This window comes from Rhinoraja longicauda, chromosome 29 (genome assembly GCF_053455715.1).
Source record: "Rhinoraja longicauda isolate Sanriku21f chromosome 29, sRhiLon1.1, whole genome shotgun sequence".
NCBI lineage: Eukaryota > Metazoa > Chordata > Chondrichthyes > Rajiformes > Arhynchobatidae > Rhinoraja > Rhinoraja longicauda.
In genome coordinates, this window is record NC_135981.1 from 18,813,759 (window position 1) to 18,830,495 (window position 16,737).

The 16,737-nt window shown below is 38.6% G+C and overlaps 1 protein-coding gene across 6 annotated transcripts in view; it reads right to left on the reverse strand.

Annotated features, from left to right (window-relative positions):
• hdac5 (histone deacetylase 5) overlaps nt 1-16,737 on the reverse strand; it is a 254,535-nt gene that overhangs the window by 158,208 nt on the left and 79,590 nt on the right. For 4 of the 6 annotated variants that reach the window (XM_078424810.1, XM_078424811.1, XM_078424809.1 and 1 more), the window contains exon 1: nt 4,399-4,549. In XM_078424810.1, the coding sequence (XP_078280936.1) occupies nt 4,399-4,549 (151 nt within the window). Of the gene's footprint in view, nt 1-4,398; nt 4,550-16,737 lie in introns of those variants that run through there. The other 2 variants (XM_078424813.1, XM_078424812.1) reach the window with 1 other exon arrangement.

A 16,737-nucleotide genomic window follows, 5' to 3' on the forward strand; every position in this document is an offset into this window, starting at 1 on the left:
CAAAAGTACGGTTTTAATGCTATTGGATGCACTACAATTTAGGCCAAAATGTTTTCATTCAGAATTTGTAATTCAAGTACTATAATTTTTAATTTGATTTAAATTCTGATCCACTGGAAAATATCTTGATTAGATAGGCATATGTAATTCTACATGAAGATAGACACAAAATGCTGGAGTAACTCAGCAGGACAGGCAGCATATCTGGAGAGAAGGAATGGGTGACGTTTCAGGTCGCATTGATAGCCAAATAAATTAATTTTGTTTGAAGGCCAAATGCCATTTAATTTGTCCATATTTTCATCTCTACATTCATGTGGGCTTTGTTCTAGTGTTTTGGTCTGCAGTAATCAATGCATATTCAGAAAATAGAGGACTAATATGTTTTTAAATGGTACATTATTCAATCCTTTTTAATAGTACAAGCATTGTCTGTTGCCCACTATTTTAGGACTGCAATTTTGTTGAAAAATAACATTATATTACATCAGAGCAGAGGAAGCAACGAGGGAATTGAGGAAATATTTGAAAATATTTGGAAATTTTATATGAAACTAAAAGGGTTGTCCACAAAGAATTCACCAGAATTACTCAATGACACATCAATAGGAATGCGCAATCCACCTCCAGATGGAGCTTTAGAAATTTCACTACACTACTGCTAACGCACCATTGTGCGGATTCAAGGAATTCACAATCAGTCTGTATAGATAGAGAAAGGAGTCCTAAAATCTATATTGCAGGTTTATTTTTAGCTTCAACATCTTATTATTAGGTTCCCAAGCCCATCCTCAACTGGCCCTGAATAATACCTCACGTCTGAGTCAGTGTTTGAGAATGAGAAATTGTTTTGAAGTATCCACTTAGCTCTATCATTTTCTTATTTCAATTACATCTATTCCATGATTATATTATTGTATTTGCTATTGAAATTACACCTGGTGTCGAAACAGGCTATATGTGAATGAATATTTGGCACTTAAAGATATTCATAAACACACCAAACTTCCATTAATCTTTACCTGAAAACTGTTCTGAATAATGCAGACCATTGTCAAACCAATGAAATATGCCATATAAATTTACAAAATAAATTTATAACAGTACAAAGCCATTATGTGAATGCGGTCATTATTACAATACAGTACTTTATTAAAATGCCCTTAACATATTAATATATCAATTAATCATGAACATTTTTAATTAGTGGCCCAATTCAATCAGAAATACATTCAAACTTTGTTAATATGAGAAATATAGTTGGGAATACATCTTTACATGACCAGGTGTTTACTTCTAGATTAAATTTCATATTTCATCACATTTTACAATTCTAGTGGCAAATGCACTTCACGTGATCACCACCACACAATAATATACCCGAAAACTAAAATTAAATAATACTTTTCCAGAGGTAACAATCAGAGATGGGATGAATTCAAAATTTTGTACTGTGCTAATCACGACAATTATCAATGACAGTCAAAATGATTCAATTAGAAAAGTACACTCAATGCACAAGGTAGCTGTGTATATTCTTTAACCTGGCCAAAGTAATTCCTCCCCCAGCTAACAATGTGAACAAAAATAATGTTGTCATTATGCTCTGAAAGGAAATTTATTATATAAACAATGAAAAGGGAAATCATGAATAAACGAGCAGAGAAACAGAGATAGGGCATAATGCATAAGTAAAAGAGATTTAAAAAATTGAAAATAGTGAACAGAAATTAGGAATTCAAAATATTATTTTAAGATCTGATAATACAATTTTTTGGTTGAAATGCTACAAAAAAAAACGTGGCAGTTTATGAATACGACTGTCCAGCTCATTTTAAATCTGTTTACTGTTCATTAATAAGATAGCTGATAAGAAAATTGTTCTAAATCTCTAAATGCGTAGGTTTGTTGTCTCCATATAATAGCACAAGAAACCACTACATCTCACAAGGTATTGTGGCACAGAGATAGTGTCATTGACTCAAACAGCATGGGCAAAAGGCCTTCGGCCCAACCTGTCCAAGGCACACATCTCTTGAAACCGTTGCTATATTTGGATGTTGACAGAACATCTCAATTGTTAAACTATATAGAACTTCAATACTTGTCAGCAGTTAGCATATTACACATTATTCCCCAGAAATGTTTCCATTTAGTGGTATTTTAATTTCACTATCAACATAGCCATGTGAACAATCAGTTCAAAGGTTTGTTTCTCTCTCAAAACTGGGTTATAACACCTTTAGATTTTGCTGGTGGATAAAATCTCAATAAGCAAAGTTGCTAATTACAGCAAAGATTTTGCAAAGTATCTGCAACTTAAGAAACCTACTAAAAATGAAATACTTAGTTGTATAACAATTTCTTATGTACACTTTTGACAAATTCAGTAAAGAGCCCTGAACATTTCTTTGGGTGGGGGGGTTGGGGAGGGAAGTTGGTGAGGAGCTGGAGGAAGACATTAAGTTGGCTGAAATATTTTTACTCAAGGACAAACATCCTGAAATAAATCCCAATGATTTGGCACGGTCTGCAGAACTGTGGTTGCCATGACAAGCCAATTAGTATGCCATGCACATAACAGCTGAATTACTGCATCTTTAAGGTTTCCTGTTTAGATTAAAGCAGGTTATCTACTTGGGTGTGGAAAAATGAGTTTAGCAAAGGAAAGCAATATATCTGAAGTCATTTAGTGACAAACATAGGACACTGAGCCTCAGTTAAAGCAGGCAAGGAACCTGACGGAAATAAAATACAATTGAGTGAGAAAACCTGAAATAGAAGTTCAAAGAAAATATACTATGATTGAACAATAAAGTTGTTTGTACCCCAAACATTTTCGGTTAATCAGTTTAGAATTTAAATTGTTTTTAAATTGCTTTTGAAGAAAGTTTTATGTTTACCCTTCAAACTTTGAAACTATTTTGCATTATTTCTGCTGGCCATGAGATTAACATTTTCAAAGTTGAAAGTCACTAATATACTACATTTCATCTTATACCGCCAAATCCAATAAGCTATGAAACAGTTTAAATAAATCTTTTTTTACTGGTATATTACTTTTAGTATCATAAAAATCCTTGTGGTCTATCAATTAATGCTAATTCTGATATTTTATATTCTGATTTTTCCAAAATATTTTATACTGTACATTGTTCAATATTTTCTATTTCAATGTTCTGCTTCTTTTCTTCAAGCTCTGCCAACCAAAAATTCTTAAATTATTTACTTCTAAGTACAGGATAATTTAAAAGCATCCAGTGTTTTGTATATTTAGTGCATTTTTAAAAACAGACCCATTGTCAACAAATGTATAACATTTAATGTGGCAATGGGACTTGACGATAAAACTACAGCTCATGACATCATCGTATGGTTGAATATCCCTTGAGTTAAAAGCAAATGAACATTGAACAAAACTACTTGTTTGTATATGAATATAGAATAGTAACAAGTGATTGGTTTCACATTGTCTTTAAGTACCATGCAAGGAAAGTTGACGATTGCATTGCTACACTGTTAACAGGAAATGTTATTCCCTAAAGCATAAAGAAACCCAGGATGATGTACAAACCTAATTGTGGCAAAGCCTCCAAATCGAACGTTTTCATCTTCATTACAATATGGAGGAAGGGGGAGTCACTAAAGATTGTCAGTCGTCTGACACAATATTAAATGTGATTATCAGCATGGCAACCCTAAATATGTATGGTCCTTCTTGTGACAATGTTGTGTCTTGAATTATTACCCTTGGGCCTAAACACTATATTTTAAATCCAAAAAACATACAGCCATCCATTTAACATGCTAAACATAACAACAGTGAATTAAAATGAGAGAAGCTGGATTAACAAACTGTTTTAAACTGCTAAAGCTGTGCTGGCAACATTAAAAAGCTTAAGTTTCCACTGCTAAAAATATCTCAATATTCTTAGCTTTGGCATACCTCAGAAAGCAGTATGGTATCACATAGCTATCTAGTGCTGACAGATAACCACCACGTGCTGAATAAACAGGTCCCAGAAATAAGCACTTACAAAATATTAAGGTTTGAACCATTTAACAATCACCAATAACAAATTCTTGAAAAACTAATGTTTATACAGAAAAATCAATTTCCTACAATAAGCCTTTAAAGAAAATCAATCAACACTTGCATGCAATAATAAAATGACAACATTACTGCAATTTTAAGGTATGAAAGCTTTTTTCAAAAAATTGCATTTCATTAACAAATTGCTGAGAAGTTCTTTGTCTGGTTTAATTATTACGTAATTTATGATGTAATATATTCCATATGAAAGAAATCACGATCAACATTGTTCGGTTTCATATTAGCATTGGAAATATTTTGCAGATATCAGACTAACTATTACCAAGATGAATCATTCAGCTTACCTGAGGTTGGCATATTGTGTATCCGATTTTGTGGCAAAAGTTCTAGGGGCTGCTCTCGTCCAGATACAGCATCTGAGGAAAAACACGATTCAGTTTCATATATAGTCTGTAACATCTTTTTCAGGCGAGGCACTGTGGGCTTCAGTAACATGACAAAGTCATCAAACACAATTTTGAGATCTTCACAATTTTTGAAACTTCGAAGCTGGCGAGTCTTATCCTCTAAATATTGCTGCTGGAAGCAGTGTATAGAAATCCCCAGATTCTTTTTAACATAGTCAAGCCTGGTGAAATGCACAGTGGAACAAACATCCTAATTAACGTTGGAATTTTCAGCCGCTACAGCAAACATTCAGTCATCTTCCTTTGAGCAAGTGATTAATCAGACACATGCAACCATCGTGGTTAGATAGGGATAGCTCTGTACCAAAAAGGAACCTTAAATGCACTGACAGGTACGATTCAGTATGAAAATATTAATCCTCTCACTGGCAATGAAAGCAAGCAACCATACAAGCTGCCTACTGCAATAAAAGCCAACACATTTACATACAAGTTAACAATAATACAGCCTGAAGCAGACCGAAATAGAACGATAGGAGGGGTCAGCTATAAATAGGTCATGCATGCTCAGGGAACAAGGAACATGCATATAAACACAGGCAACCAATCAGCAGTGTTAAAATACCATTTCCTAGCTCGTGTACACTTTAACATGGACATTATTATCAAGAGTAACTAAACTCTGCTCTGCATTTAGTTTAAATATATCAGTATTAACAAAACTATATAGAAGCCATAACACTCAGCAAAAACTCAATGGAAATAATCTGTTTACATCACCTTGCATACATGTTTATGTGTAAATGAGCATACAAACACATTTTAGCTCAGTCAGATTCAAACATCCATACTTAAATAATAGTTCTTCTGCATTTTACAATTTGATTATTGGTTCATCTATATTTCATTATGACAGTTCAACCCTAATGGGGATTATTTCCTTTGTGGTTGTTGGGAGGGCGGGGAGGGTTGGAGGAAATGTCTCTTTCCCTCGCGTGCCACACTTCAAAAATGTGTGGCAATTTAAAACAAATTGGAAGACTGCTGGCTTCCTTCGTGATTTTGATTTAAAAAAGCAACCGCTAAAGTCACGAGGAATATATTGTTTTCCAGAAGTCCTGAATTAATATCAACACGTTTAACCATTAACCGAAAATGAGGTTAGTGTTCCTTCTAAACATACTGCTGAGCGTTCCAAATTCCAATACTTGTATTGAACAAACTGAATTAGGTTACTTCATCTGCTTAAAGTTCTTCAAGATTATTCTGTACTTAAATCACAAGTATTTGTACTTATTCAATGCTTTTGGAAGAATGTGATGAAGAAAAATGGAAAACATAGAGAGTTAACTGAATGCACATTATTCATCCTGCAATTAAATCATGTTTACAATACTTGAGGTTGACATTTTTGTCTTTTATCATCCAACTGCAGTTGCACTTACTATTTTAAAATTAACAAAGTTACAACAAAACATTGATAACAAATTTGAAGCGCTTGCACAAAAAGACAGTCTTAACAAATTTGAGCACCTGTCTTCAATTTTATTTTAAGGAGTACACCCTAACTGCTTGGTGCATGGCTTGAGTGTGCTCCTTTGATACAAACAAAAACTGTCAAAACACACGTGTGCAAGAAACTGTATCATGTATTGACAGCAAGATCACTGGAACAGAATGCTCTGGTCTCTTATTCCGTAACCATTTATATTTTAATAATCAAACACATCCAATTTAACGCCAGCTGCTTCTATCCCTAAATATTGCAGCAAGTTGACATGGGAGAGAAAAAAAGTTTCTGCAGTCAATTACACCTACATTGAGTTTTGCATTCTCCATGTAATAACCACATTCTCTCTGATGCAAAAGACAGACCGACAGCAGGAAAGTCACACTGTCGTGAAAGTGCACCTGAGACGACATTCAATGTAGACGTACAAAGCATCTCCTCCACAAGTACCTATCTTACATAACAGTGATTCCACTAATTAGAGTGGGGAGCTTCAGGTTGAACTATAAAAAGCTCAAGAATATTTCCAAGTGGAAAAATACTGTAAAAGTATTGTTGAAGTACTTGTATAAACAGTGTAATAAGTGCCTTCTGGCAACACGTGGATGACATGGATCCAATTATTTTCGTCAGTATTACACCCACACTGAACTACAAATAGCCACAGTAAATGCCTCTTCTGCAGGCGAAATTGTATATAGCTTTATTCCCTGTTATTAACACCTTCTTACACAGCCCTGTTCTGTTTACTAAAAAGCTCTGTGAGAATTAAAGCATCACTGCTGTGATGTTTAAGTCCCCTGTCCTTTAAAAATTACAATGTTTTCCAAAAAACATTGGAACTATTATTTAACTGCACCAAAGTCACTTTAGGGCGGCACGGTAGCGCAGCGGTAGAGTTGCTGCTTTACAGCGAATGCAGCACCGGAGACTCAGGTTCGATCCTGACTACGGGTGCTGCACTGTAAGGAGTTTGTACGTTCTCCCCGTGACCTGCGTGGGTTTTCTCCGAGATCTTCGGTTTCCTCCCACACTCCAAAGACGTACAGGTATGTAGGTTAATTGGCTGGGTAAATGTAAAAAAATTGTCCCTAGTGGGTGTAGGATAGTGTTAATGTACGGGGATCACTGGGCGGCACGGACTTGGAGGGCCGAAAAGGCCTGTTTCCGGCTGTATATATATGATATATGATGATATAAATCAAAGGAAAAAGTGCATCTCACAAATCCCCAAATTGAAAAAAATAACCCTGGGACTATTTCAACACTTTCTAGATTAAAGCAGTATTAATGATAACTCACTAATAGGCAAGAAAATGTGTTTAAATCAACCCAAACTACATAATGACATTCTGCAATAAATTGAATTTATGATGTTGTAGTGGCCTGGCGGAGGCCAGAGAAAAGGCAGGACGCCAGGCAGGTTTAGTTAACGGTCTTTATTAGGCTGTGAGCTCCTGCTCACAGCATAGTCCACCTAGGGATGAACCACACCTCCCAACGGGCTGACCTTTAACCTCTTACGCCTGTCCGTCAAGTGACGAGGGGGCTGACCCAAGGAGTGGCCTGATCCCCAGGGACCGCCACAGGACCCCCCCCCCCCCCAAGAACCGGAGGTACAAAACGGACAGGAGGGCGCACGAGGCGACCAGCCTGGGTGCGCACCACGACCGGCGCAGGGACCGGCGACCGACTGACCGGTGGAGGGGACATAGCAGACACTGGCGGGGGTAACGTGGACGGGGGGGCGACCACGCGGGCGGGGCTGCGCAACCGGCACCGGCCGATCAATGTCCACGTGTGCCGGCTTCAGCCGTGCGACCGAAACAGTCTCGCTGCGACCCCCCATGTCCAGAACAAATGTGGCCGAGCCGTGTTGCAGGACCCGGAAGGGGCCCTCGTACGGCCGCTGGAGAGGTGATCGATGAGCGTCCCTGCGCAGGAAAACAAACTGGCAGTCCTCCAGAGCAGGAGGGACGTGCGGATGGAAGGTGCCATGACGCGACGTGGGCACAGGTGCCAGCCTGCCCACCGTCTGCCGAAGACGTTGTAGGGCGTCCGAAGACTGCTCCACTTGGCCCTGCGCCGGTGGGATGAACTCCCCGGGAACCGTCAAGGGGGCCCCGTACACCAACTCGACGGAGGAGGAGGCCAGTTTGTTTTCCTGTTTCTCTGGACTCCTATTCAAAGTCTTATCTAATATATAAATATATAAGGCATAATTCACACCTAATAAAAATAACTCAGCTATTGGTTAATGCTTTTATTTAAAATACTCAACTGCAAATTGTGGACACCAACTTATGTGGTGTGCAGGGAAATGAGCTAATAAATCAAACTGATTTTTATTTTGCATGTTATGGTATAATGTTATCCATCACAATTATATATGTTTAAAACCTGAAGCTTTAAATTGAAAAAGGTATGAAAGGTAGGATATTATTTTAATTTAATTTCACTTATTTCAAATCAGAAGGAATACACACTGGTACTCAAGTTCCCATGTCAAGACAATGGCTTTATATTCATTTTTAAAGAAAAAGTTTTCCCAAATTTTGACTGCATTGTATCTATATTTGCAAGTCAGGTCCTGAACATTAATAGCAATGTATTCCATAATTTCATGCATTCCATCCCTTTCTCTGTCAAAATATGATGCTCTCTCATTCCCTTCAAAACACAGCATTTGTTTCTGGTTACAATGAAGAGAACATCACATCATTCATTTCTTTGGCCCTTGCCATCAATGGGATGTTGATTGTGACATTCCCAAGTGTTGCCCAAAGAGAATATCTCATTACTTCGAGGACACTTGTGGGCATGATATTACAATATGAAGTAGAGACGACCACATTCAGCTTTAATGCTTCTAATTGCCCTACTACTTACTAAACAAGGATTATGCAGGAAAGTAAAGTAGAACATTTTATGCACTCTGAATCAAACTTCTTTCTCACTCATTTTGTTTCATCTTTAACAAATACAAAAAATATCTTGGATTTTTGTCACAGGGATGAAGTCCAACTTTTAAACTATTTTGATACTGATCATCCATTTTGCTGTTCTTTCCCAATGCCATTGCTTCCTCTATCATCAAAAATACTCTTCTTATCCTACTTGTAAACCTCCAGTTTCTTACACAAAACTCAAACTTTATCTGAATTTTAAAATGCATGAGACCCTCGTTGTTAACTATCCAACTGCCTTTCCTGACATGCTAACATTGCAAATATTCACTAGAAGTTGGTTAATTTTTTAAATGAGCACATTTCTTGGGTGGAATGACTTCCAAATGCTACTTGATGCACTATGCACATTAGTGATAGATACAAGGTGTGGTAGATGTCATATTGGTGAGAAAAAACAGAAAACTCTGTAAAGGGCCTGTCGCACTTAGGCGATTTTGTAGGCGACTACAGGTGACTAGGCTGTCGCCACATGGTCGCTGGGGTGTCGCCTATTTGGTCGTGAGTCGTCTCCAAAGAGTCGTAGCATTTTTCTGGTCGCCGCTGGATTTTCAGAATGTTGAACATTTTTCGGCGACAGTGAGTTTGACGCCAATGAGTGTAGCTTGACGTATCCTGATGTAGGTGCTGTCGTAGGTTGTCACCAGGTGACGTAGGTTGTCGCCGGTGCTGACTTCGGTGAACTTCATTGGCGACTACCTACGTCAACCGGCGACAGGTACTGGCGCCAAGAGAAGTCAAGTTGCGACAGGCATTGGGAAAACCCAAGTCCACAGAAGTCAAGCTACAACAGCCAGTCGCGATGCTGATGAATGAAGTCCATGTACGCCTATATCGGCAACAATCTAGGACAATGTACGACAAGCTAAGACCATACTGGCGACAACCTACGGCAACCTACGACAGCTGGCTACCATCGGCGACAGTTGATGCGACTAGGCACGCCAGGCTATGTCAGTGGTGCCTCCGTGGCGAACGCCCATGGTCATGGGGCTCGGGCGTAAAGGAAATTCTTAACATTTTGATGGAAAATAGATGTAGGAAGTTATTGTATTTCAGAGTCATTTCTCATGGCATCACTTTTAAATAGGCATGATGCAGAATGATTGGAAACCCTACCATACACCTCCTTTTTATAGAGAATGGGTGATTCCATTGATTTGGAGGCCACAATGACGTGAACTGTCTTCAGTTGTCTTCAGGGTCGTAGCTTGCCGCGGGTGGACGTAGGTTGACTTTGGTTGTCGTAGGTGTCGTTGTAGGTTGTCGTAGTTGCGGTTGTAGGTGGACGTCCTAGTCGTGACAATTGGGTCGCCGGTTGTTGGTAGCTTGCCGTAGCTTGACGTTGACTAGGTGGTAAGTTGTTGTAGCTTGTCGTAGACATTGTTGTCGGGGGGTCCAATCGCCGTTTTTTCGGCCTGCTTCAACTATTACAGTCACCGGCAGTCGCCTAAAAAAATCACCTAAGTGGGACAGGCCCTTTAGTGATACAAATTTGAAATGCTAACAGTTTCTCTTTCTATGGACGTTGCCTAACCTACTGCTTTTCCAGCATTTTCTGTTTTTGTTTCAAATTTTCAGCATTATGGTACTGGCTTTTACATGAATGCAGGCACAAGGAATAGGGAGATTGTATTAACAATGTGTGCAATCTGAAGAGAGATCCCACTGCATTTTGGAGCTCAGCACTCTGATTCTCAGTCTTTTCTTAACTTCACTTAGTGGAATATTTCTTTATAGTAGGAAGGCCCTCTGGTACCATTCTAAGCAATCAACAGTCACACACTAGTTGAGTTGCTAATTGTTTTCTACAGGATGCTGCTAAAATTCTACAAATAAGTGACTTTGTGGAACTCTATAAAGTTGTTGAAATAAAATTCCCATAATGTATTTTTATGTTTTTCCATCTTTACCTATGCAAGGAGTGCCTCTTGTCTAACCAGCAAGAAAAGGCTACAGCAGCCATGTCCGGTGAAGAGAGGCAAAGCGATTAAGAGTCACCAGTTTAGAGCATCTGCAGCTTGTAAATCAGACAAGTTAGGAAGGAACTAGAAATGGGAACCAATTAATAGATTTTTTTAAGTGGGTACTGCTCCAAAACTATTTCTGGCCTCAACAATAGCTGCTCCAGTGGTGACAAACACCCTCCCCTCTATGGAGACACATGGAATTGCTGACGCTGGAATCTTCAGCAAAACACAAAGTGCTGGTGATCAGGTCATGGAGTCTCACCAGGGGGAGCTGTGATGAAAAGCACTGCTCCAAGTGTGCCCATCATGGCTGAATATCGGTGTTTGCAAACAGTAAAATATGTGCATGATCTGTGCAACTCTAGTAAATTGTGCAAGACTGAGGTTAAATTTTAATAGTTCGATATGAGCTTTCAATGTTGAAGATGGTTTGTTGTCATGAAAAGGAGTTGTGTATAAAACAAGCAACATCTCTTGAGTTCATGGATCAGATGACATATGGCATTTGAAGATACATCCAAAGTTTGTACTGAATCTCTTGCAACATTGGATCCAAATTCTTCTGATCTCACTCGACATTACCAGCTATCCGTACCCACTGTCTTTTGATTTATCTCCATGCCTCCTATCTTCTTGCAGATTGATCACATTTCTCCTTCTCACCTCCCTCCTGTCCAATAGAACTCAAGTGCAAAATCTTAGCCAACTATCTTCCAGAACCATTGCTGAATTAAAGAATTAAAGGTAGTGAAAAAAAACTATCCCCTCCTTTAAATAACATATATTGACTTGAATTAGTCTAACTTTGCACGACGTAGGGGTTACCCTGCTGAATCATGCAGCAAATGAACAGTATACCTGACATTATCTACAAAGTTTACAGACTGCTGGCAATTCATTCCTCATCATTATACCCATACCCGTTTTCAAGGAGCTATTCAATTTAGCAATGTTTTCCTCCCCCACACCTTCAAATGTCATCTCCTCCCATATAAGCTAATTGGCTTTGCTAATCCATTATATGGACAATTGCGTCCATCCTGGAGCATATCAATTTATGTTTTGAAATTGAACCTCAAGAAGAATGACAATTTGCACTTAAATACTGCCTCTAATAACGTGAAATCATCCTCCATGAAGGCATGGACATGAATCAAATTTCCCACACATTTACGAGACAATTTGATAGGCACTTAAGTAGGCAAGGATAGGATACTGACCTAACGAGAACAAACAAGATTATTGTAGATGAGCAAAAGGTTTGCTTGGACTTTTCTGAAACAAGAGGCACTTGGAAGAGTTGCTGTCTTACAGTGCCAGAGATCTGGGTTCGATCCTGATGAAGAGTGTTGTCTGTGTGGAATTACTACTTTCTCTCTGTGACAGTGTGGGGTTTTTTCCGGGTGCTTCGGTTTCCTCCCACGTTTCAAAGTAGTACATCTTTATAGGTTAGTTAACTTCTGTAAATTGTTCCTAGTGTGCAGGATAGAACTAGTGTACGGTGAGCACTGGTCGGCACAGAATTAGGGGGCCGAAGACCCTGTTTTCGCACTGTATTTCTAAACTAAACAAAATGAACTCTGAGATTCCATGGCATTTAAGAGATATGTCAAAAATAAATTGGACAATTTGAAAAACTGACCAAAATAAAGCAATTGAAAACAAGTATTTTAATAAAGAAAATGTATTTTAAGTTTATATGATTGGCTTATTGGTTTATTGTTATCACCTGTTCTGTGATATAGTGAAATGCTTTTGTTTGTATGCTGTCCAATCAAATCAAATTATACTACACATTTGTGCAATCAAGCCATACAAAAGTAGCACAAGTAATGCAAAGAGAAAAATATCAAAGTGCAGAATATAGTGATGGCATTACAGTGTGATGGCATTACAGTTTCTAGAGAAAAAGTCCAAGGTCCATGATGAGATAGGTTGGAAGATCAGGACTACACCCTAACTCACGGGAGGACAGTTGAGCAATCTGAAAACATTATCAGGATAAAAAGTGCAACATGTATGCACAATTTTGTCATGAAAGATAAACACCAATAAAATTGAAAATAAATTCCACAATTTCTGCAATAAAGTCTGCAATATACCGATACTCTCTTCATGAATTCTCCCTAACTTGCTTAACATTTCCAGCTTTTCTTTCATTTTAAGCCCCAAATGTTTCTATTCATACTGCTTAACAACCTTATATAGCTTTGCCAAATATTTTGCATGAAGGAATGTTATCCATTTTCTAGATTCACAGGAAACAATCAAGGCCCAATATGTAATTGGTGACCAATTAAGAAAATTCACAACAGATAGAGTTAGCTGAGGTTTAAGAAGATAATTAATTCTCTAAAATTAAATTTGTGTTCTTTTGCGCCATTAATTAATCTCAATTTGAAACACTTAATTAAATTAGAGCAGAATATCTCCCAGCAATACTTTTGACTTAAGATTATTTTAGTTTTTTCTTATGTAATTTTCAAAAGTTCCACAAAAGTTTAATTCCTGCATTCTCCCAATGGCAACATAGTGAAAAATTAGTAATCTGAGTTGTGATACAAGAGGCAATTTTGCAACAAAGTGACTTCTCACAAATTCCCAATGGCACAAGTTTATCAATACCCAACCATCTCAATTATTTTTCAAATTTCGAAGCAATCTACCGATTAAAATATGTACAATCAAAGAGCATGTTTTTTTAAACTGTGAGAAACTATATATAGGCCACCCCGATTATAAATGGGTTCTGCTTTTACAGATGTCCATAAATCAATTTTGTCCTTAAGTTGAAAATACACAAAAATTGCTCAATTTTCTAATCATACCTTCCCAGTATTGTAATGAATGGCACCAAAAGCACATCAGACTGATAGGAAGTAACATTAAACGTGAAGAGAGAGGAAACTAGTTTTGCTGTTTGGAGGAATAAATCTATAATGTTTGGGAAAAAGACGCATCATTTATTTATTTGCCTCTATACTCCACAATTTGACATTTGTCATAGATATAAAAATTACATGTGGTTAAAGTCAACATTGTCAGATTTTAATAAAGGGCATTTTTATACATTTTGGTTTCACCTTGTAGAAATTACAGCAGTGTTTATACATAGTTGCCCCATTTCAGGGCACCATAATGTTTGGGACACAGCAATGTCAAATGAAAGTAGTCATGTTTAGTATTTTGCTGCATATCCTTTGCATGCAATGACTGCTTAAAGTCTGTGATTCATGGACATCACCAGTTGCAGGGTGTCTTCTCTGGTGATGCTCTGCCAGGCCTGTATTGCAGCCATCTTTAGCTTATGTTTGTTTTGGGGGCTAGTCCCCTTCAGTTTTCTCTTCAACATATAAAAGGCATGCTCAATTGGGTTCAGATCGGGTGATTGACTTGGCCACTCAAGAATTGACCATTTTTAGCTTTGAAAAACTCCTTTGTTGCTTTGGCAGTATGTTTGGGATCATTGTCTTGCTGTAGAATGAACCACCGGCCAATGAGTTCTGAGGCATTTGTTTGAACTTGAGCAGATAGGATATGTCTGTACACTTCAGAATTCATTATGCTACTACCATCAGCAGTTGTATCATGAAGGAAGATGTGAGCCAGTATCTTCAGCAGTCATACATGCCCAGGCCATAACACCCCCACCATCGTGTTTCACAGATGAGGAGGTATGCTTTGGATCTTGGGCAGTTCCTTCTCTCCTCCATACTTTGCTCTTGCCATCACTCTGATATAAGTTCATCTTCGTTTATCTGTCCACACGACCTTTTTCCAGAACTGTGGTTGCTCTTTTAAGTACTTCTTGGCAAACTGTAACCTGGCCATCATATTTTTGCGGCTAACCAGTGGTTTGCATCTTGCAGTGTAGCCTCTGTATTTCTGTTCATGAAGTCTTCTGCGGACAGTGGTCATTGACAAATCCACACCTGACTCCTGAAGAGTGTTTCTGATCTGTCGGACAGGTGTTTGGGGATTTTTCTGTATTATAGAGAGAATTTTTCTTTCATCAGCTGTGGGGGTCTTCCTTGGCCTGCCAGTCCCTTTGCGATTAGTAAGCTCACCAGTATTCTCATTCTTCTTAAAAATGTTCCAAACAGTTAATTTTGGTAAGCCTAAGGTTTGGCTGATGTCTCCAACAGTTTTATTCTTGTTTCTCAGTCTCATAATGGCTTATTTGACTTTCATTAGCACAACCTTTGTCCTTATGTTGATAAACAGCAATAAAAGTTTCCAAAGGTGATGGAAAGACTGGAGGAAAGATTAGGTGCTGAGAGCTCTCTTATACCTGCATTAAGGAAGCAATAAAAATACACCTGAGCGATTACAAACGCCTGTGAAGCCATGTGTCCCAAACATTACGGTGCCCTGAAATGGGGGGACCATGTATAAACATAGCTGTAATTTCTACATGGTGAAACCAAAATGTATAAAAATGGTCTCTAATAAAATCTGACAATGTGCATTTTAGCCACGTGTTTTTTTTCCAATTACAAATGTCAAATAAATAAATGATGTGTCTTTGTCCCAAACATTATGGAGGGCACTGTATGTACATTGGACCTTTGAATGTAATAATATCATTGGAGCTCGTTTGCATGAACAGCAGCCCGTAAATTGAGCTTTTGTAAACCAGGGATCACCTGTAATTTTCTTGTTATAACGAGGGTTATAACCTGTTATATAACCACCTGTTATAACGAGGGTTTACTGTAAACGGATCACAGCGGAGGGAGTGGTGTCCGTTATTGCTGATGACTGCGGATGATGGTTAATAGACAATAGACACAAAGTGCTGGAGTAATTCAATGGGTCAGGATCTCTGGAGAACATGGATAGGTGACATTGGTATCCTTCCTAAGACTGATTCAGTCAGCTGAGTTACTCCGGCACGTTTTGTTGTTTCACTTTAAAACTAGGCACAGTTACTGTCGGTCTCCCTCCCTTCTCACCTGCTGCCGCTTCCACGGTGGAGTATGTCGGCGAGTCCAGCGAAGAAGGAGGTGGTGGCAACAGTGGGGGTACAAGGAGGAGAGGAGGACAAAAGAGAGGCCGACTGGACAGAGTGACAGGATAAGCAGGTGGCGGTGGTGGAGTGGATAGAGCCATGGCCGACAGCAAGAAACAGCAGCAGGTGAGAGGGGCTCACTGGTGCACCTTGTGAGTTGGGAGTGAGGCAGGAATCTGAAGGTTCAGCCGGCCAGGGAAGACGGTGGGAGCCGGGGATGGGTTGGCATGTCTTTTTATTCACATTAAGTTTACATTTTATATTTGGTTTTTTTAAGTTTCTGGCACGACATGGTGTTTTAGAGAGAGGTGTCTTTAGCAGGCCAGGGATGAATTGTTGTTTCATTATCACAGGACTTCCGTTGGCCCGGATGTAATCCAGAAAGGCTCTGGAACCGAAGGTGCTAGGAAATTGGTGTTCAAGCTGTAGTAGAATGAATATATATAACATAGATACATTCCAAACTGACAGACGTCAAGCCATGGAAGAATAACTGTCAGCCTGATGGAAAAGTAATTTCTGCTAAAAAGAATTTAAAGATCACTATGGAAGATTTTGGAAGGTATCCTATGCGGGGCAGACACATTTCTTGGAACAAGATAAACTGCAAAATTAATCACTTCTATGATATTTCAGCATTATATTTCTTCCAGCTTGGGTTACTGCAAGTGTGCAAACCTTTCAATGCTTCGTAATATGGAGCTGCCTCCAGGACTATTTGACATCGCAATGTTATTCACCAAAGGTTAAATAATGTGGACTACTTCAGGCTCTGCCAAGAAATAGGTGAACATTATTAATTCTGACTATTTTGGTTAA